Source organism: Harpegnathos saltator, unplaced genomic scaffold (genome assembly GCF_003227715.2).
Source record: "Harpegnathos saltator strain DR-91 unplaced genomic scaffold, Hsal_v8.6 scaffold295, whole genome shotgun sequence".
Lineage (NCBI taxonomy): Eukaryota > Metazoa > Arthropoda > Insecta > Hymenoptera > Formicidae > Harpegnathos > Harpegnathos saltator.
In genome coordinates, this window is record NW_020230089.1 from 1,732,280 (window position 1) to 1,754,212 (window position 21,933).

Consider the following 21,933-nt stretch of genomic DNA (forward strand, 5'->3'; position numbering starts at 1 on the left):
GCGGAAGGAGGTAACAATTATCGAAGGGAGCCGAGATGCACCTCGCGGCGTGCAACAATTATAACTGAGCTTTTTCGTCCCGCACGTAGAAGAGGAGCGCCCGGCTACGGAGGCGAGCCGGATCGGTGTATCCCTCTTTCTCCCTCATTCTCTCGCTCTCTCTCCCTTTCTTTCGTCTCTCTCTCTCTCTCTCTCTCTCTCTCTCTCTCTCTCTCTCTCTCTTTCTCCCAACATCCCTCCCTCTGCCCGCCGCAACCTCCTATCGCGGCCAGGCTCCTATCGGCGCGGGTACGCGGCCGTGTGTGTATGCGTGGGCCGTGCGTGCGTACGCGCGCGCGCGCGCGTGCCCCAGGAGAATGCGTCGAGTGGTCGTTCCTAAGGAACCTCGCGAGTACGTTTCCATCCTGGAAGGTGTTGCTGCTGGTGGGGCAGAAACAGCGCCCGCCCTCGCAATGGTCCTCCTCGTCGACCTCGCGATAGTCTAATCCACGTTGCAACCCTAACGAACGCCGTGTTCGCCCTTCCCTACCCCGCCGCCGCCAGCAGCAGCGGGTCACCCCCTCGGTCCCTCCACTTCGGCCCCCCGTCTATATCCCTCCTTCTTGCCTGGTTATCTCTCATGCTCCCTCCATCGCGGTGAGGATCGCGCTCCCGACCAATTAAAACGCTCTACGATCACGTGGTTCCAGCGCAGCGTCCGCCGCCACCGTCGTCGCCGCCGCCGCCGTTTCTTCTTCGTCTTCCTCATCTTCTGCTCTTCTTGTCCTCCGCGTCCTCTTCCTCTTCATCGGTCTTCCTCTATAGCTCCTTCGCGGTCGCGACTCTTCTTCTTCTCCCTCTACATTCGCGCATCTCTTTTCCCTTCTCACGATCTCATTGTCCGTCGAGTCTTCGCGTTTCTGTCTCTCTTTTTCTTGTACACTTCTTCATTTTCTTTTTCTCGTTCATCTTTTCCTCCTTTCTCTCCTCCTCGTTACTCTCTTCCGCCTGATACTAGCGAGCGAGCGCGTACGGCGTCACGCGAGAGACTTTTTTCGGGGTTTGTTGCGCAGCCTGAGGATCAGGAGCAGGAAGAGGGGGGATTTACAATGACTAGGTTGGAAATATTAGTGTGTCGTTACGTCGGAGAAAGAACAGGTTTCTTGATTTTACATTAGTTAATAGCGATCCTTTGCTGGAAAATGATACCGTATCTGCGGCGCCCAGCGACGCCTTCGACACGTCAATGGAGTTTTCTCTCTCTCTCTCTCTCTCTCTCTCTCTCTCTCTCTCTCTCTCTCTCTCTCTCTCTCTCTCTTCCATTCTATCTCTTTGGGTGTCCATTGATACTGTTACTCGAAGGTGTATACTTTGAGAGCCAACGTGTGTCGGCCGTTTCCTACGCCACATTCGTGCTTCTTTCTTACCCTCCAATTATCCCCGTGTACTAATTCGATAATCGCGCAGTTCGATAGTCGCCTCTTCGCCACGAGTCTGCAATTCTATCGACGAGCATTCGTTTTCCGAGCGGGCAATGTAAGTGACAGTTCCCCAAGCGATAATGGAAACGTCAATTTCGAAAAACACGCATTTCTAACACGCGGGTCCGTAACGAGGCGGGTGCATGCGCCGCTTAATGATCTAGTAATGAATAGGTAAACGAGCGAGACAGCAAGAGACAGACGCGAGAAACACGAGTTGTCGCGTATCGGTTTTAATAACAAGTCGAGTGCCTTCTCGCTCTTACTCTTTCCGATTACGCGCAGCGCGGCGCGAGCGCAGCGCACATACGGGTCCTTTCTTCCTTGGTCTCCGGGCGCTAAATTGATATCATAAATAACGAGATAGCGCGCGTACACACACACACATACACATATATTGTCGGTACACATAAATTTTAACGATATAATTATCGTTAATACAAAATTACAGCTGCGGGACTGTTGCCCGATGCATTATTGCCGAGTCAATAATAACGGTTCGCCGGTGGCTCGCTCTCTCGCGTAAACGAGCGCGAACGTACGTACGTTGGCATAAAGTGTTCGCGGTTATCTCACCGCGAATCCCATCGGCCCGGATAAATTGAAATCACCCGTTCATCACGGGGAAGCATTAACGCGCTTCTTAAGAAATTCCCATGGAGCACAAACGCACGAGTTAATCACGAGTGCGTCATGGCGCGCGTTATCGGCAAAGGACGCGCGAGTACACCGGGGACAAGCGACTCTTTTGAACCCTTTCGTTGTTGAGGACGACGTACGCCTCAGAGAAATATGCCCAATCTACCCTTACTCTCTTATATCAATCAAGGTCGATCGTTACCAATATTATTGCTCGGACGATAGTGAGTTACAATTTTGATCAATGAGACAAATCAATTGGTGTTGATAAATTACTGATAAAGATTGAAATACTTGTGGTCATTGAGGGTGTGAATGGGTTATGATGTCCCATTCAAGGTGGTTGCACATACACCGTAAAGTGGAAGTTGGATAGTTTCCACGGCGCGCGGAGAATTGTGTGCTGCCCCGGTCACATCGAAATGCGAGTACTCGCGAATCGCAACGTTGCGCGCGAAAAGTGACGGAATTGATCTTTCAACGACGATATAGAAAATCAACGCGAGCGATCCCGCGAACCACGAACGACTTGACCGTCAGAATGAGAAATCGAACGTTGTTAAACTCTTGAATCGGCAGAGGGTGGAGGAGAGACGATTCTCCATGTACTTAGCTCGCGCGTATTAAAATCCTTCTCGATCCTCGGAAAGCGCGATTAGATTTCGATCTCGCGTCGATAAACGTCGCCGAGACATCGCCAACTCGATGCGAGCGACATTCATCGGCAAGTTGCAACGTTTTAAGCCGGCCGGCAAGAGCGAGTGCGAGGGTCGAAGGGCGAAATCCCTCGAAAGGATCGCCGCTTGAATGGAGCCGCCCTTCGAGAACGCATAATACTGACGGCACTTTATTCTTCCTCCTCCGTCTGTCTTTCGCGTTTGTAACTCGATACAGTGGGAACCGCGTGTGATCTCCATTGAGCCGCCGGCCGAAAGGATTCAAAGGATTATTTCGCCGACGCCAAGGGTGCGCCGCGCTCTTGTTCCACCCCCTCGCGCGTCTTCTGCGTGTACACGCGCAGTGTGTGCCGTGTTTCTTCGTGTCGGAGAAACTACATGGGGCGTATTTTCGACATTTCTATCTCATTCCACAATGAACAATGTTGCGTCTGACTGGGAAATCGAAGGATAGATCGCGGTAATCTGGTCCGGCCTTCACGATCAGTGTTTTCCGAAGCGGCGGTTGCCATCGATCGGACGAGATCTTGCGTTCGGAAAAGCGACTATCCAGCGATAGTTGGGTCGCGCTCGGGCGAAGAAAGCGAAAAGTGTCGGTCAGGGTTGATCGGCGCACGTGGCGCGAGGCCAGGTGGCGCCAACGAGCTTTCCCGAAAAGGGAACAAACGCGTCGATCGCATTTAAGGGATGATTAACGACGCCGAGAGGGCGGGCGGGTTAAGCGAGGGAGCGAGGGCGAGAGAGCGAGCGAAAGAGAGAAAGAGAGAGAGAGAGAAAGAGAAAGAAAGGGGCTTTGCGAAAGAGAGGCGCGTTCTCCGCGGAGGCAGCGCGCGAGGCGACGGACGGTCAGTACGCGCAGCGCGAGGGGGTGAACGATGAAAAATTGTGTCGGCCGAGACTCTCTCTCTCTCTCTCTCTCTCTCTCTCTCTCTCTCGTGCGTTCTCTCATGGATATGAAACTGCCAGACGGATAGACGGACAGACGGACGAAAACAACGAATGGTCGTTTCTTCCGAGCGGAGACGGGCCGACGGTCTGTTATTACATATTCCTTTCTCTCTTTCTCTCCCTCTCTCTCTCTCTCTCTCTCTCTCTCTCTCCCTCTCTCGCGCGCTCTCTCAACCCTCCTTCTCCCTCTCCCGTTCCTGTTCTCCGCGTCTTAGGAGAGAAGCGGATCGCCGCGTTACCGACGAGAGAAAGAATAATAGCCTCCCCCTGTGGACTGTGGTCTACAATTAAAACTCTCTCGCGTATTTCCAAGGGCGGGAAGAGCTCTCTCGTCGCTATGTACCGACTAATCGACCGCTCGCTCGCGCTCGTTCGCTCGTTCGTTGGTGCAGGACGTTTCGCAGAAAGCCGCGGCGAAAGGGTCGGGAGGGTCGGCAGGGATAGATAGGTCGCCGTGGCGGACGTTGGTGATGGTCGTTTGCGTAACAAAGCGCATTCCCCGAATGCGTACGTTCTCATCGGCGAGAAGGAACTCCCGAGACGGCGTCCGACGTCGCGACGGCGGGGGAGCTTCGTCATCGGGATCGAAGAACGTGTCGCGGAACTTGCCCATGAAACTGAGCGTCCTCTCGACCGGCCGCTCTCGTCGACGCGATCACTGCGCGGCGATCGCGCGGGTCGGAAGACGAAAGCTCGGGCAGATAGATAGTTAGTTCCTGTCGGCCTAATAATAGAAATCTGCGTTGAAACGGCCGGTAGCGTGAAGCGGGCAACGGGTGACGGGGGCAAAATAAGAGAATACCGTCAGAAGAGAGCGAGAGACAGAGAGAAGGAGAGAGAGAGAGAGGGGGGCGCGCAACGGTGGCAGTTGCTCGGGTGGTTTCGTTCGCATTACGAGTTACGCGGGCGGAGTAATCATGATGATTCTCCGACTTCGGGTGGGTCATCATCTCGTCACCGCGTCACCCGCGGCCAAAAAACACAGCACGCACACGGGGCACGCTGCGTATTCGCCATAACCGCAATCTCTCTCTCGACCACCACCACCACCACCACCACCACCACCGTCACAACCACCACGAGAGCACCGCCACCGCGCCGGTGTTGATCGACACCAGCGGACCAAACGAAGATTACGAGAGGGGCGAAGGATGCTTTATGGACTTATCAATCACTCGATAGGGCCCGGCGCTGGGGAGATGCGCGCGGCGTTCCGCGTTTTTCTTACCGGCCGCGCGCACCCTGTTATTAGCGACGATTAAAAGATTCCGCACGGCGGACGGAATCGAGTGCCGTTTCCTCGATTCGTTTCATCGACAGGGATTTATGGTTTCCACCTTGCCCGAGGTAGGTCGTCGAACGCGTCTTCCTTTTCGCGGCGGTGGAACGTCATCGTCGCGAAGCCGCAGCGCGGTGCCCGCCCTCCCCCCATTTCGCGCTCCGCGAATTCGATTGCACTCTTGCATCCTTTCGACGCGCGTCATTCCGCAGACTCGTTTCTCGGTTCGTTCCCCGCGTTTCTTCTTATCGTGTGGCTCCCCCCTTTTGTTGACAACTCCGTCCGCGACGGTATGTTTAAGATTTTATTTATTTATTTATTTATTTATTTATTTATGCGCTCCTTATTCATATTTGACAATTTATTATTTTTTATTCCTATTTTCGTTTTATTTCCCTCTTCGCGTTATTATCTTTCGGTATTGTACAATTAAAGGGTTCTTCCTGTTAATAAATTGAAATTGAAAGACAGCTAGATAAAGGTAGAGATTTCGAGGGATATGATTGACGAGAGATAAGATATGATCGATTGCATGAGACGAATGAAATATTCGACCGATACCGAAGCAATGACATGCGCTCGAACGGATACATGGGGAGTTGCATTTATTTACCGTATAATATTCAAACCTTAGCTTTCAAGCCTGAGCTTTGAAGCAATCGGTGGCAACTGGTAGAGTCGTCAACAAACAGTCACCTAATAACAATTATCTGCATCAAACATTAGAGCGTTACCATCGCAGTCTGCGATTATTTCGATCGGGACGTAAGACGCGCGTGGAAGAAAGCTCGGAGCGTCGGATCGCGCTTAGACGCTCTCGGCGCTCTCGGCTCGGGACAATCGGGGGGTAGAGTGCCGACGAGTCCAGATTAGCCGCGGCGCGGCGCGGCGCGCGATCATACACACGCACGAAATCTCGGTATCTCGAATCGAAATCTCAGTGCCGATCGAAATTGAGCGAGCCGGGCCCGCGAGCAAGCGACTCGGCCCGGCCCGGCCCGGCCCGGTCCGGCTCGGCGCAGCGCGGCCTGGCGCGGCGCGGCGCGATTTAAAAGTTCGGTTCGGCGCAGCGCGGCGCCTATCGGTACAATCCTCGCGTCCTCCGCGCCGCGGACCGTCTCGGGCATCGTCTCTCGCTGCTTTGTGGGTGGACTCGCGCGCGACCGTGGACGCCGTATCTACGTGTTCTCGCCGTACGAATGTACTCGCATTTTAGCCCGGGCGTGTAGGGGCCCGGAGACGGGGCCGCGGCGGGGCCCCGAACCCGGTAATTAAATAGCTGTACCCTGCAATTAGGGCCACTAAATCGTGGCGGAGCCCGGACCCGGCCAGCGAAGGGCCCGCCAGACACAAAAAACAACGTCGAAACGTTGCTTATGCCAAGCTCGAGAGCCAAGCGCACACGTAGGGCTCTCTCTCTCTCTCTCTCTCTCTCTCTCTCTCTCTCTCTCTCTCTCTCTCTCTCTCTCTCTCTCTCTCTCTCTCTCTCTCTCTCTATACGTGCTACGTGCGAGAGCGAGCCCCGGGACCCTGTCGAACCATGTTCGACTGCGTGTGTGCGTGTCCGCGTCCCAGTGTGTGTGCGTGCGCGTGTGCATATCGCGGGGGTGGCTTCGTAGCATGTGGGAACCTAATCGGGTGGAAGAAAACGGCGAGGAGGCTGCCCTCGTACCCTAAAACACACTCGACTGTCGTTTTGCTGCCCTCTCCTCCCGCCCCCCCCCCTCCCTCCCTGCTCGTCCTTCTGCCTGCCCTTCGCATTATATACGGCGCGAAACACGCCGGTCGCGCTGCCGCTTCGTGCGTCTCGACATTTTGTCGGCTTGGCCGCGCGTCTGTTTTCAGATCGAACGACCGTGTCAATCGCCGCGCGGGTTCGTCCGGACGGAACGTCGAGAGCGTGACAAAGTGAGCGCGAGATTACAAAGCGGCGAGCGCGACGAGGTCGACGCGAGGAAAAAGGAAAGACGAGAGTCTCGGCGGTTGATCGCACGCTCTGATGCATTGAAAATTGCATCGTCGCGGAAAGAAGCTAACGTCGAGGGAAATCTGCTCGGCGCGCCGGCGTGTATATCGCGCGGAGTGCAGCGCGAAATTAATTATCCCGCCTATGCCGTCACGTCGGGGCGACTCACTTTTAATCGGCGAAACGAGTTTGACGATCTTATCGTGCGCGCGCGATCGAGACGCAGCATGTTGAATTATGTCGTCCGAATGAACGAGAGAGAGAGAGAGAGAGAGAGAGTGAGAGAGGGGAAGGGGGGAGGAAGAGAAGGAAGGGGGAAGGAATGAGAGCAGGAGGAGGACGACGCGTCAGTCGACATCTCTGCGGAGATGGTTACGCACGATATGCGAGCGATTTTTGCGAATTTCTACATCTCGCAATATACGATCGGCGTTTGCGCGGAGCACCTCCCGGGATCCCGGGATTTTTCGACGCGGCTAACGGAACGGCTAACGATATTTTATCCTTGGTGTGTTGTTACTGCCGCACACCGGATTACAGTAATAGGAGCGATACATCTTATTATGATATTATCTGCATAATCAAAGAGAAGTTTTTACTGGAGAACGGTGAGCAAGCGGAAAAACGAACCCACCGACGTTGCGACGCTATACGTGCCGCATTCGTACGCACACACGGCGTGGTGTAATTAGACTTAATCGAGCGTGCAATGTACGCTAATGAATTCTGCGGCCAAAAAAAAAAAAGAAAAAGCGAAGGACAAACACAATCAATGTACCGGCGGCTTCGCATGAGACGGGGAAGAGCGAGAGAGAGAGAGAGAGAGAGAGAGACGTTTATCCGATCTCTCCGCGGACACGTGGCCCTCCTAAATCTCGAGCAAAATCTCGCCGCGCTTTCTCCGACACGCGTTCGTGTCGACCGCGAAATATTCACCATCGCCGAAGTACTTCCTGTCGAGAGGGAGAAGGAGGATGAAGAGCGACGGACGGGGTGAGGCTAGAAAGGAAGATAATGGTAACAAACAGTCTTCCTTCCTGTAACAGAACGACAGTGCCGCTTCCCGCGTCTCTCTCTCCCTCTTTCTCTCTCTCTCTCTCTCTCTCTCTCTCCTTCTCTCCCCCCCTCTCTCTCTTTCTGGTACTCATGCTCGTGCTGCACGGCACGTGAAGTCGACGGCGGCGATGCGCCGGCGATATCCGCGTATGCAAAATCGGTCTGTGCACACGCACCGAGGGAGAAGAGAGGGCGAGAAAGAGGGCGAGGGGAGGGGGAAAGAATGCCGCGCGTCTAGATGGATGACCGAGCATCACGCTCCCCGTCGTATTAAAATATCAGAGAGCCACCCCCGCGCGGCCGCCGTCGAGCGTGGCTAACCCTCCGGAGGTTTCGCCGCCGCCGTCGTTGCTGTTGTTGCCGGTCCTCACCCCCTCGGCCTTTCGGCCGCGTTGGCATTAAATCAGCCACCCACCAGCCCTCGGGTTATCTAAAGAGCCTATCTGTGGACCGGCTAAGATATCGTCGCTGTGCTTTGTGCGAGAGAACTCGTTGCGTTCGTTGCGCGCCTACACGATCCCTCTCTCGACGTGCGCTCTCTCGCGGACGTACCTTGGAGCCGCTCTCCGAGGAAAGAGGGAGAAAAATGGAGAGAAGTATGCGCACGGCCGAGCGACCGACCGGCTATTCCCCGGCTGATATTAGTCATGAGCGATGCTGCCCCGGCCGATTTTTTCCGACGACCGGGGAGATTCGCGACGCGTTCCGGAACCGGCGAGCGAGTCGCGCGATATCGATGGCGACGCGTCGACGTCGCAATTTTTTGCGCTGCGGCGACAAAAAGAGGGAGTCGACGTGATCGCGTGAAGGGACTCACGCTTTTTGCGCCTATACGAGCGAGTCCATCCTAGGCGGACAATTTAATTTTCTAATTATCGCGACGCTACCTCTCTCCCCCTGCACTTCCCTCCTTCCTGCCATCGAGAGAAGATACGCCGTGCCATCGTTATCTCGGTGTGGCATCTGCGTACGTATAGCTGGGGTTCTCTCTCTCTCTCTCTCCCCCCCCTCTCTCTCTCTCTCTCTCTCTCTATACGCGTATAAAAGCTAATGGATCCACGCGAGGCTTGCTTCTCCGGACTCAATCTCGACTAATATCCTCGTAGCTCGCGTACGTGTGCGCGAGAGAGTGTATACGCCCACGAGGTGAGCGCGGGCCGTCGTCGTGGACGATGAGAGGAGAAGGAGGAGGAGGACGAGCGCGAGGGCGAGGGGCGGCGGGGTTGTTCTCGTAGCCGCGCGGCGCGGTGAATTAATTGATTACCGCGTGCGTACCCACGTACAATCGTTCTCGCAGCGGAGAGAACGATTGCGGCGCGGCGGAGAGAGACTCGCGGTGAGGCGAAGGAGGCTCTTCAAGTCGCGGCGTAATGGAGGCTGAATAGCGTTGAGCAGCCGGTCGCGCGGCGCTGTTCGCGGAAACGCGGCGAGTTCTGGCATCTTTTATTACGCGCGCATTCGTGAACTTTGTCAAGAAATATCGAATGCGCGATACAAAATCTCGACACGTCGACGCGATGTGAATCCCCCTCTTGAAATGAACGCCCGGAAAGCGTCCGTTGATCTTTAACAATGTCTTGACATTCACCGGATTGAAACTCACTCATCTTTTTAATAATATATATATATCGTATCACATATCTTTCTTCAGATATAAATTATATCTAGCGACGCGATGAGAGCAGAAAGACTAATAAATGTGAGTCTGCTAAGAGATTTCATTGAAGTTTAGTGAACGCGAACGCGGACTTTGTACGCCCGGGATTGAAGTTGATGACCCCCAAGACTCGGGAAATATAACAAATGCGCCGAAACGGCGGTATCGGGATACACGATCACGAAGCCGGTAATCAATACGGGCCCCGACGAGGACGACGAGGACGGTTCGTTACGCGGCGTTCGCAGCTTCGCGCACGCGGCCGTAAACGCCCCGGCGCGTCTATCAGATCGAACGCACGAGCGTGACCCAGAATTACCGACAAATTTGCGGGACTCGCGGCGAGAAGAAGAATAAGGAGAAAAAGACGAAGGAGACGAAGAAGAAGACGAAGGTACCTACGCGTCTCTCGACCGCAATATCGCGATTACGTCTAAGTAGCGTAAGGAGAGGAGACGCACGCGGCTTGTACGACGATGGGGGTTCTTACGGTAGTTGGCGGTACGTGTCGGCGCGCAACTTGCGGCCGCGGACGCGCAACGTGCCACATGCAACGTATACAACGGCAACACACGCCGGTCTCCTCCGCGAGCTGCATCGCGCGGCGAACCCGCCGGAGGGTTCGGCCGCGCCGGCGGTTAGGTCCGCGGTTACCGCGTGGTTATCAAGTTAACCTTTTACCTTTCGGAGAGAGCCGCGGCTCTCGATGAGGTTTGCGGCCGCGGCGCGCAGCGTAGCGCGACGCGACGGAGAGGCCGCCGCGCCGGGGCCAGGGGGTCGGACGACGGAGGCGAGAGAGGACGACGAAGGTGTGAAACCGCTCGAAAGCAAAGAGGCAAGAAATTGCGCACGATTATATGTATATCCCCCGTCCGCGGTAAACGCGGTCGGCCGGAATGCCGAGCGGCCGCAGAACGGCCGGACGGCTCTCGCGATGTGTCTTTCTTCCTCTCTCTCTCTCTCCTCTCTCTCTCTCTCTCTTTCTCTCTTTCTTTCCTCTCTCTTTCTCCCTCTGTCTTTCTCTCTCTTTTACGCGATAAGGATTCGACGAAACTTTTCTCGCGTGTTCGCGTGCACTTTTCGCTCTCCTTTGTCTTCGTCTTCTTGTTCTTTTCGTTCTTCTTCTTTCTTCTTCCCTTCGTCCTCTTCTTCCTGCTGTACGCTCTCTCTCTCTCTCTCTCTCTCTATATCTCTCTTTTTCTTTCTCTCTCTCTCTCTTTTTCTATGTCACAACGATAACGGCAACAGGTACGCGCTTATAACCGCTCGCGCGCGATACGGTAAAAAGGTAGGTCGAGACGCAAGCAGAACGGCGTGTACGTATACTTTATTCATTATCCGGTTTGTAATTCATAACGCGCCATTAGTCATATTATTACGGTATTTACTCGCGTCCCAATAGCGGTTGTCCAGGGCGAAGCTCGTCATTATGTCGTAGCGCGCGCGGTAATTGCCGAGTTACATGTGGAAAGGGAAACTCACGCGGAGAGTGACGCGAATGCGAATGAACGTCGTGAATGCGCAGAGTGGTGTTTGCGTTTGCGCTTGTTAAGAATTTTCATCGAATGTTTCTCGAAAGAAAGCAGCAGTGGTCGCTCACACTTTCGTTGATGCGCTTATCAATGCACAATTTCGTCCAAATTTTTCCTCAAGTTTCTCTCTCTCTCTCTCTCTCTCTCTCTCTCTCTCTCTCTCTCTCTCTTTCTCGCGAAGCTTTGCGATCACGCGGTGACTCTCGTGACTCGCGGAACTCGCCGCCGTTAGCGTACGCCGCGAAGGCGGCGTTGGCGCATTATTGTTTGCGTAAACGCGATCCATAAATCTCACCGCTCGTTCGTAATCCCTTGCTCGCGTGTTCGGCCATTACGTAAGCGGACGCACGACACACGCGCATATTTCACACCGTTTTCTGAGAAACGTCTACCTGCTGTCGTTACAAGGGCTGGAAAAGGGGCACCGCGGAGGGGTCGGAGGAGGAGGAGGAGGAGGAGGAAGAATTGCCGATCGCGGGGCGATTCGCGAGTACCGTAAAAGTCCTGCCTGATCGCGGGCATTATCGGCCGGTTCTTCGGCTGTCTCTTCGTTCCGCGGCCGCGCGACGAAACGATAACGCTCCGTCGATGAGCTTCGACGGGCGTTCGACGAACTTTGTAATCACGCTCGTTATAACGTGGTCTCGTTCTCTCCACCGTCCCCGTGGAGACCGCGCGTGCGATGTACGTGGTCGATCGGTCGGCCGACCGATCGATCGATCGATCAATCAGCCGATCGATCAGTGGACGGTGCGATCGATCGCGCGATGAATTATCGCGCGCGCCCTCTCCGCCGAATCCTTTATTTGTCATCCCGATAATCGCGGCGGAATATCCACTAAGCGTGAAACATGATCGGGGATCACGCTACACCTGCCGTGTCGAGCGAGCCTGGTGGGCGCGAATGCAACGTCCACAAACTCGAAGAATACCGTTTACGGCTACGATACGTGGCTATCTAGCGGCGAGAGGAGTCTCCTCTCGTTGCATGTTGCGTCGAGTCGCTCGGAATTATCACGAGCGATCAGCGACCGTCTAATAACGTCAAATTGATAATTACACACCGCCACCTCTTCGAGGAGGAGCAGATGGAGGGCGAGGGGAAGGAGGGGCAGGAGAGAATGCGCGTCGCGCTTTTTCGCGACGACGCTTGGGGCGGGCGACCAACGGTTGGGGCTCACCGTTGGTCGTGCGTTTCCTTTGGTTGCGAAACAGCGGAAGAGAGACATCGCGAAGTGTTTCTTCCTCCGTTGAGAGAAAAAGGCAGCTAAATCTTCGTGAAAATTGCAATCATTTTCAACGGTTGACTGAACAGTTTTTCTCCTCTTGAGTGTGTGTCCCGGGAAAGGGAATATTTTGTTATCCTGTCAAAATGTGTGTTAAAATTATTGTTATCTCGCAAAAATAACGAAATATTAATTTGGCGGAATAACGAAATAAAACAGTAGAGACACGTGCATATCGTCGTAACGTCGATATCGCCGTGCAGTAAGTAAAGTAGCGTTCACAATAAAAAAAGAAAAAAAAATAATCATCTCCGCTGTAATTATGTCACACAATTACCGTCACGAATGTGTCAAGCACTTTCTCAGCATAGAAACTGTATCGCGACAATTGATCGTCTGCGACATTGCAACACCGAAGCGGTGAAAAGAAAAGAATCGTCTCTCTCTCTCTCTCTCTCCCTTCCTCCCTCCCTCCCTCTCTCTCTCTCTCTCCCTCCCTCCCTCCCCGGTCTCCCCCAAGCGCGCGGCGCGGAATCGCCAGTGTTTCCGGATAAGCGACACGGCCATACCCACACCCTTGAACAGAAACGTGCGTTCCTCTCCTCTCCTCTCCCCGTCGATCTGTTCCCCGGGTGACGGAGCGCCGACTTCCTCGACTGCGATCCCATCCAAGTCCCATCTCGGGCGAAACGACCGCCTGTTAATCTCAATAACGTCGGACGCCCGGCGGAAGCGCGGCCTCGTAAAACGCGCTTTTCCCTCGCCGGTCGCCGTGTTTCGCCCTTTTTCCCCGGATTCCATCCGTTTTCATCTCTGATCGGCCGCTCTCGCGTCGCCGGCGTCGTCGTTCCCGCGCACGGACGCGAACGGCTTCCTCTCGAAGGGACGTTCATGCGGTGAAGAAACGGGCATCGACATCACGCGCTATGCCGTGCCGTGCCGCGCCGCGTCGCGTCGATCCTCCCGGCGCGTGTTGGCAAGAGTCTCTCGAAGACGCATACATAATTCATACAATTAGCGGGCGTGTCCGCCGACTCGGGTAGAGCTTGCGTCGCGCTTACACGCTCGACACCAGATTGGGAAGTAACCCCAGCGGGACTCCGCGCAGGGGTCCAGTAGACGACCCGGCGGCGAGCTCGTGTCGCCTACGACGCTAAGAGAGCCGACGCGATCAACGACGGATGGTCTTTTGAATAATTTTTAGAAAGATAACTACGTAATCGCGCAATTAGACGGGAGAAACAACGTGGTCAATGATTGGCGTCGTAACATTGTAAAACTATGTTGAACGACGGAATAGATCGTGAAGAATTACATGAGAAATGGAATATTTTACGTGATCGCAAGTTGCATCAGGAAGCCTGTCATATCGGTCGGGCAAAATTAAAAAATTATCCAGTCTCAATTATCCTTCGATCGTTAGAAGATTAGTGGACTTTTTCACGAACTAGACGACTAGACTAGAAGTTTTCTCACTTTATATATAGCGATATAAATCAATAATTGTTTACAGATTAAAATCTAATAGACGGTACATTTTTTGCATAGATTTGTCATCGTGATTGAATTATAAGAAAATAACGAAGACAACGAACGTCGTTATCCTTATGCTGACATTGCAATGTTACAAGGCTAATGATATATTATTATTATCGCATAAATATCGTGCGCGCGAGCCGGCAAAAACCGATCGTCGATTCCGTCGTAAAATAGTATACTCGCGACTTACGACTGGACTTTGTCTCCGCGAAAGGATTGTAACAACGCAAACGCGTCCATATGTTAGTCCGACGTTAGTTTGCCAGATATTAGCACACCGGCATCGTGTAGACGGAATTTTATGCTCGGCGAGTATCACCTTAATTATAATGCAATAAAGTAGACGCACGCGCAGCTCGCTTATCGGACGGCTCATCTTTTGCCGGCGCTCATTATAAAATTGCGGCAAATTGGCTGCCGCGTGCATGCGACAAGTATTGATGTATAATTGCCTCGTGACTCTTATAACGCACTCGTTAACTGTCAAAATGAATCGAGCGAGCGACGTATGCTGTACGCCGCACCGAGCACGTCATGTCGCGCTCGACGTGACCATCGATCCGTGACATTGTTCCAAGGACGTGTAACGTCGCATTCTTCAAGACGTTTGATGACGATGGTATTATCGATATGATGCAACGGGAGAGAGAGAGAGAGAGAGAGAGAGAGAGAGAGAGAGGGGAAAGAGGGGGAGGGAAGAGGAAAAGAGAGATGTCTATTAGCGGCTATCTGCCGGAGGATCTCGCGTTGTTAGCCCACGAAAACGCAATTTCCCTCAACGCGTCGTGACGAATGTGCAGAAAATTTTACATGAAGCGAAAATATTCTCCGGAGCTTCACATGAGAGAATAATGACGGGCGCGCACGCGACGAGCGATGCAAAACGGTGTCGCGATTAGGAACGTCGGGTAATGTGAATTTAGTGAAACCGAAGGCACTTGGATTTACGGTGGAAATTAAGCTCAGCTCGGGGCCTGTTAGAGGCGAACGCTAATTGGTGTTTGCCACTATAATAAATTGTCTATTGTGTTAATTTATGCTAATCAACTACCCATCACTACACACTACCACTACCTTACCGACTCTTTATATTAATAAGTCATCCGGTACATTACTTTTCGACTGACTATAACTGACAAATGTGCGCGATCTACTAATTTATTATTGATATAATTCATATCTGTGAGTTATCTACCTTATTATCGATATAATTTGCGTTGATATAAGTTATCAACTGTTATATTATTGACCATTTATCAAGTCTACCGGATCGAGCAGCGTTCGGCTCTCATAGGCTCTTATAAGCGAATTTGAATAATGCAAAACGACGCGAATCCACCATCACTGAATCGCTCACAATCGATACTCGCTTTACGTTATTTGAATACAGGCACAACACGCGCGCTTCGCGCTCTTCCGGAGAACTGAGTTTCGGATTTCACGCTCATTTCGCAGGGATCCACGGTTTACGGGCGAAAGAGCGCCAGAGAGACAGACAGAGAGAGAGAGAGAGAGAGAGAGAGAGACAGAGAGACACAGAGAGAGCCGTACATATCGATATTCGCGAAGATCGATATCGCACTTCGTTGGAATATAAACGCAATATATGCACGTATTTTCATTCGTAACGTTAGTCGGGTGCATCAACGCTCCGCGATATCGTATACCGAATACCGACGAGGACGATGACGACGACAACGACAAGTCCTCGTACTCGCCGACCAGCGCCTACCCTGTAATTGCGATTCGCGCACTGTAATAATTATTGCCTTTGGCCTGTCATCAGCGGCGACATCGACGCGCGGGCACGTTTGCCCGTCGTCGTCGTCGTCGTCGTCGTCGTCGTCGTCGTCGTCGTCGTCGTCGTCGTCGTCGTCGTCGTCGTCGTCGTCGTCGTCGTCGTCGTCATTGTCATCATCGTCATCATCATCGATGTCGACGATATCTCGTAGCCGGTTTGAAGCACTAAGCTTCGAAAGGAGGCTAACAAAAATAGCTCACCGAGTTCGTTATACATAGAAGAGAAGAAAGTGGTGCGACGTGACAGATAGAAAGAGAGGATGTATTATCATTAGGATGTATTGTGCCGTGGTTTTATAATCAGGACATCGAGAGCGACGTTGAAGGGGAGCACGCTCGCGCGAATTCAGATTATCATTAGGAGACACGCGATTGGAACATCAAAGGAGTCGAAATAAAAGTCGGATTTGCGGCTCGCGAGCGAGTAGTTTAGACTGCAGTTTCGAGATCGACTCTTTACGCTAGAGATGTGTCTGTCGTTTCAAGTCCATGGATTCCCCCCGACGAAATCTCGCGTCGACGGAGGAAAAGGAGGAAGAGGAGGGACGCGCCCCGGGTGTTAAAATCGGTGAATCCGCGCGGCGTCGAGACCGTGCCGGGATCTATTCGCCGGAGAATAGAGAGCGGACGAAGGGGAAGATGGGAAGGAGGTGGCGGCGACGGCGGTGGCGGCGGCGGCGATGGTGGTGAACCGAGGAGGCGTACGGGGACCGGTGGAATGAATGAACGCGGTAACGTTATACGTGGACCGGTAATTATGACTCCTCTAATCACCGACAATTACTGCGGTTACCGGGCTCGCGGCGTTATCTCGACCGGTCCATCTCGCGCCGCGGCAGGAGAAACGCGCAGGGTGGAAAGAAGCGAAGAGAGAATGAGAGAAAAAGAGAGAGGGAGAGCGCCGCGAGACGTCCGGGATTTAGCGGCGGGCGGGCGAGGGAAAGGCATTGCTCTGGAACCGGCGGCTCTGGAATCGATTACGAAGGGGGAAACCGTTGAATCTTTTTATCCGCCGCCTCTTCCTCCGTTACTCGCGGCCGTGCGGGAAGTCGGCGTAATTGTCGTCGGAAGTATCAACAAGCGCGCGAAAGCAAAGTCTCGTCGATGTCGATAACGATGATTCTCGGCCGATCGTCTTGCTTTTCATTCCGAGAAAACTCGCAACAGTCGCGGACATCGTCGCGTTGTTCGCAACGTCGCGCAATCGCGTCGGACGGACGGAAGGAAGGACCGATCATTCCGTCGCGGAGGATTTTAATATGTTTTCGCCAGTCATCACCCCCCGATCGTCTCCCCGCGTCTTCACCCCGTTACGTCGGCCGAGGTCGATATCAGATCGCCACGCTTCGATGTCGGCTATGTAATTCGCCGGAGCGAATACGCGCTGTCTGGTTCCGAGGGAAGAGAGCGAGAGAGAGAGAGAGAGAGAGAGAGGAGAGAGAGGAGAGACAGCCGGCGATGTCATGGGGGAGGACGGGGACGGGGACGGGGGCGACAGGGGGATATTCAAATGGCCCCACTCTTGTATGGAAATGCGCGAGATGTAAAGATGACGGTGTGGGATACGCGAGTCCCGGAGTCGCGGGGATATTACCAGTCGTTAGCGCGACAAGCCAGCCACGATAACGCTCCGCTGCGAGGAGCAAGGCCCGTCCTCCTTGAACTCGTGGCTTTTAAGGTTCTCTCGCGAGAACGCTAACGCGATGATTGATAATGCGGAGAAGAAGGGGCATCGAGTGAGTGCGAGCGAGGGAGACAGAGAGCGAGCGAACGTTACGAGAGAAACGAGGCATGTAAATAAGCGCGGAGAAAGGGAGAGCATCGTGTATTGTCCATTAATCTCGTTTACGATTTTTCGATCGGTTCGATCCTTCGTCGTCGTTGTCGTCGCCATTATCCTCTGAGAAGGAATGTGCGCGAGACAAGCGTGGAGAAGGAGCGGACGCGCGAGATACGCGGTGCGTCGCGTGAAGTACGATGAAGTGTGTCGGCCTTTGATAGATTATGTTCAAGTGACGCGTGTATGTGCCTTTTTTCACGGGAATTTCGACGCTGTCGTAGTCGTCGTCGTGGTCGTCGATCGGGACGCCGCGCCGGGACGGTCGGAACGCGCAGATTCGTAATGACGAAAAGCATCACCGCAGCCTGAGCTTCTCTCGCGCAACGTGTAATTTCGTGGGCCGTGCAAACGTCGAAACTTTCGTGGACCTACGAGGGAGATATATGACCGAGTACCCTCGTCACTTGAAGAATCGAGCGAGCGAGCGAGCGAGCCTCAGTCAGTTTCGAAGAGAGATTTGGCCCCTTCGGGCCGAAACGAGATAGTCTTGCATTCGTCGTAATAGGCGACTCGCCGGCGAGGTGTTATTAAAAGCGGCACACGAAAGCTGCGCAACAATTAAAAAATTACTCTCGCGTCCTGCACGTGAGGAATGTCCGGACGAGCTTGGAAGGAGTGTCGCGGAGGGGAGGGGAGGCACTGTGATTTCATATTTCTATATCTTTCGTGACATTGTTTAATAGATTTCGATACGTCGTGAACCATTTAATGCTTTGTGCAATTGACGCATGTAAAATAATGCGAATAATATAGAAGAGAAATAAATTCTAATAAATACTGATATATATATATATATATATATATATATATATATATATATATATATATATATATATAAATCCTCTCTCAATGAGACTCGATATTTTATGTAACTGGCGCGTAAAAAATATTACTAGTAGGACCAGAAATATTTGCTGATAAATTTCCAGAAATCTGCGATAAATCCTGGACAAATATGATCCGATATTTCACGTAAACATATAAAAAAAAAAATAAAAAGTACCTCCCAATAGGTTTTTATAAACCTTCTTCTTAACATACGTTATTTTTTACGTACGCTTCGACGTTTTGCATAAACGACACATAGAACATTGAATCACGTTATGCAATTCGAGCAAACATCTTCTAATAAATTTCCTCAGCGAGTATGATTTAATGTTTTCATATAATTAGCACAGAAAAATATATCACGTGTAAAATAGAAAATCATCTCCTGATAGATCTTCATTTCCTTAACGAACGTCTCGATATTTTACACATAATCCCTGCACAAAATATCGAATTATGCTATCCTGCGACTCGAGCAGATAACGTTCGTTCAGCGATTGGCGTGGCGGCGGCGCGGGTGCGCTTCTTCGCGCGGGGGCAGCCCTCGCGGGATCGAGCGGCGGGATATCTCCGTACGTGTCAATAGAGCTAGTCAATTTCTGCGATAATTAGGCGCGATACGCGGAGGGATACATGGTTGCCGTTGTATCCTCGCGAGGGTCGACCTAATTAGGTATCGATCTTCCGGACAGATACCCTCGCCCATAAAGTAGTAGCATGCCTTCTATAATTGTACAAGATACCCTTCGGATAAAAGGGAGCGCGACGAGACGGAGAGAGAGGGAGAGCGGAGAGTCGGTCTAGCGTCTCAATTATCGATCGCGGCGATACGTCTATCATCGCCGACGACGATTCTCGCGCAGCTCACGTCGCTCTCGACGCGAAATTCCCTCGCGCATGGTCGCATTGACGTCTAAATCGCGCGTAATCGCGCAAATCGCCAGCCGAAGAGGCCGAGGGCGAACTCGATCATTTCATGCACCCGGCACTCGGCGAAGTCTCGCCACGTCTCGCCACGTCTCGCCCGATGTAGCGAGTTTGCCGCGGATACCTGCTCCAAGTGGCGGCGGGCCTTCGCTTTAGAAAAAGGAAGAAAGCGGCAGAAAATAGGCGAGAGAGAGAAAGAGAGAGAGAGAACTTTTTATCCTCCCACGCGGTGGGAGCCCTGAAACCCCGGAGATAAAATCGTCCTTCGCGCCGAGAGAACCGCCCAGCTTCCAAAAGTCTGCCCGTCCGGCAGACGCGTCTCGCGCGCGCGCGCGAGAGAGAGACGTCGATTATCGTCGATATGAACGAAGCGCCCGCGTCAAAGAGAACGGAAAGTTACTTTACATCTCATACTTATTTTCTCACGTAGAATCTCAGCCCTCTTCGGGGGCCTGTCTATATGCCTGGCGCGCGTCTCTCTGATCACGCTCCTATTCTAAGCTCGCAAGTTTCGACCTGAAAAATTAAACGGCAGATTTATCACTCGTGACTCGCGCGGAATCGGCGCGCGAGGTCGAGCGCGTACGGCGCGTTGCGCAGCGAGTGGAGTTGATAAATAAGCGGTGGCGGTCGGCCAGACAGACAGACAGACAGACAGACAGACAGACAGACAGACAGACGATAATCAGAGATTCACACGATGAGTTTCCGCATCGCCGCCGCGGTCGTAGACGCGGCGGGCCTCTCTCTCGCGGTATCCGAAAGGAATACGGCATCAGATAGGCTCGCGGCCGTTTAGCATGCAACGATGCATTCATATCGATCGACACATGCATATGCAACATCTCGCCTCGCGCGTTACCGGTATGCATTTCGCGCGCGTGTGCAACTAGCAGACGGAGAGAGAAGGAAGAAGAGGGAGGAGACAGGGTGAGAGGGAGAGAGCGAAGAAGACACCGACGCGTACGTTTCGCGTGTGTAGGCATGCGTTACCGCGCACCCGTTAATTACCGCCACCAGCTTACCAAAAATTAAGGGACCGAGATAACGTCGACCATTCTTCCATTCGGACTCTCGCCGATCGCGAGCTCCGCGGAAGGAAGTATGCGCGTATATGCGTATATTACGTAGCGGAGGCCGCTGCGAATCTCTCGCGATATCGCGTTAACGTGCACTTTTTTTTTTAATTAGACAACATCAGGTGAAGTCTCTGGCATTCAGTCGGTAAAAGAGAAGGGGCTCGTAAGAGTCAAGAGTGAATGATGAAATAATACGGGAGAGAAGGATCGGTTTCACGCGAGAGACGAGTAAAGGCGACCATTTTAATATCGCGGGAGAAAGTTTCGTCAACGAGCTGCGATCGCAATTAGTCGCAACGACTCGTCGAGGTCTAATCTCCAATCCGCAATCCTATATTTCCGATTGACCCGGTCGATCGATCGCGAGAGGTTGAAGAACGCGCGCGCGCGCGCCGCCGGGCTGCAATTACCGCGCCGGATTTCCGCATCAGAATGGGCGCATCAGTGCGACGAGAGGGGCGCTTTTTCCCTTCGATTTTCTTAACGTAATGCGCGTGCGACCGCCGCGTGTGTTGACAGCGGCCGTAAAATATAGTGTGTATCGCTTACTTGCTGGAAGTCGCCGTACGCGTCAGCCATCCTCACGATCAACACTCGTCTGCGATTGTTCGCCTCTGCGGAGAAGCTGGTCATCGGTGCACACTTACCGGCTGCAACAGAATAACAAAGGAGACAAGTCTCGAGTAATTGATCCAGAAACCATTAACTTATCGCACGCGTGAAACGACGTCGGGCTATCCCGCTAATCCGACTTCCCGCCCTTCGCTCGTGAGGGGAATAGCTGAGGTGTTCTTTGAAGTTTCTCAAGGGAAGTTTTTCACTTAAAGAGTAAAGTGACGATCAAGTCGCTCAAATGCAATTAATTGTGTTTTGCGAAAAAAAAAAAACAGGTGTTAAGAGCCGACGTTGATTTTTAGCGAGATGTCCAAAGATATAAATTAAATTAAAATTATTTAAATAACATAAATTACTAACATTATTAAATTAATGTTATGTCAACGGTTGGAATCTGGACATTTCACTACAAAGTGTCAGTCAGTTCTCATCTGCTTGTCTCTCTTTAATTTTGCTCTCTTTAATCTTTTTCGATCGTATATTAAAAAAGAAATGTTTATATTTTATCATTCGTCGCAATTGAGCATACTTAATGTGTTGTTTAATAATACATTATGGTATCGTTAATATCGACCACCAATTAATCCACGTGTTATTTTAAAGAAGTTCATGCCTCACTAACGAAATCATCAGACGGGGGTGCCTTTCCGCGATCATAACGGACTATTTATTATATTATCACATTATGAGAATCTCTGAGATTCTCCTCGCGGACGCTCGTTCGCTCGTTCGCTCCGCGAGTCACGACGACGTAAAGAAATCGCTTAATGGCTCGTCGTTCCGCCCGATCGTGAGATCTCGATCGAGCGGAACGGCGCGCCGTTAAATTTTTTAATCGCAACGCGCAAACCCCCGTGACTTTCTC

At 52.4% G+C, this 21,933-nt stretch overlaps 1 protein-coding gene across 2 annotated transcripts in view; it reads right to left on the reverse strand.

Annotated features, from left to right (window-relative positions):
- The window catches only part of Sp1 (transcription factor Sp8), a 114,582-nt gene that overhangs the window by 50,532 nt on the left and 42,117 nt on the right, over window positions 1–21,933 (reverse strand). Inside the window, exon 2 of one of the 2 annotated variants that reach the window (XM_025299852.1) lies at window positions 21,003–21,103. The exons of the other annotated variant lie outside the window; for it this stretch is intronic. Coding sequence (XP_025155637.1) covers window positions 21,003–21,086 — 84 coding nt within the window. The 5' untranslated portion in view covers window positions 21,087–21,103. The remainder of the gene's footprint in view (window positions 1–21,002; window positions 21,104–21,933) is intronic. 2 annotated transcript variants of the gene reach the window in all.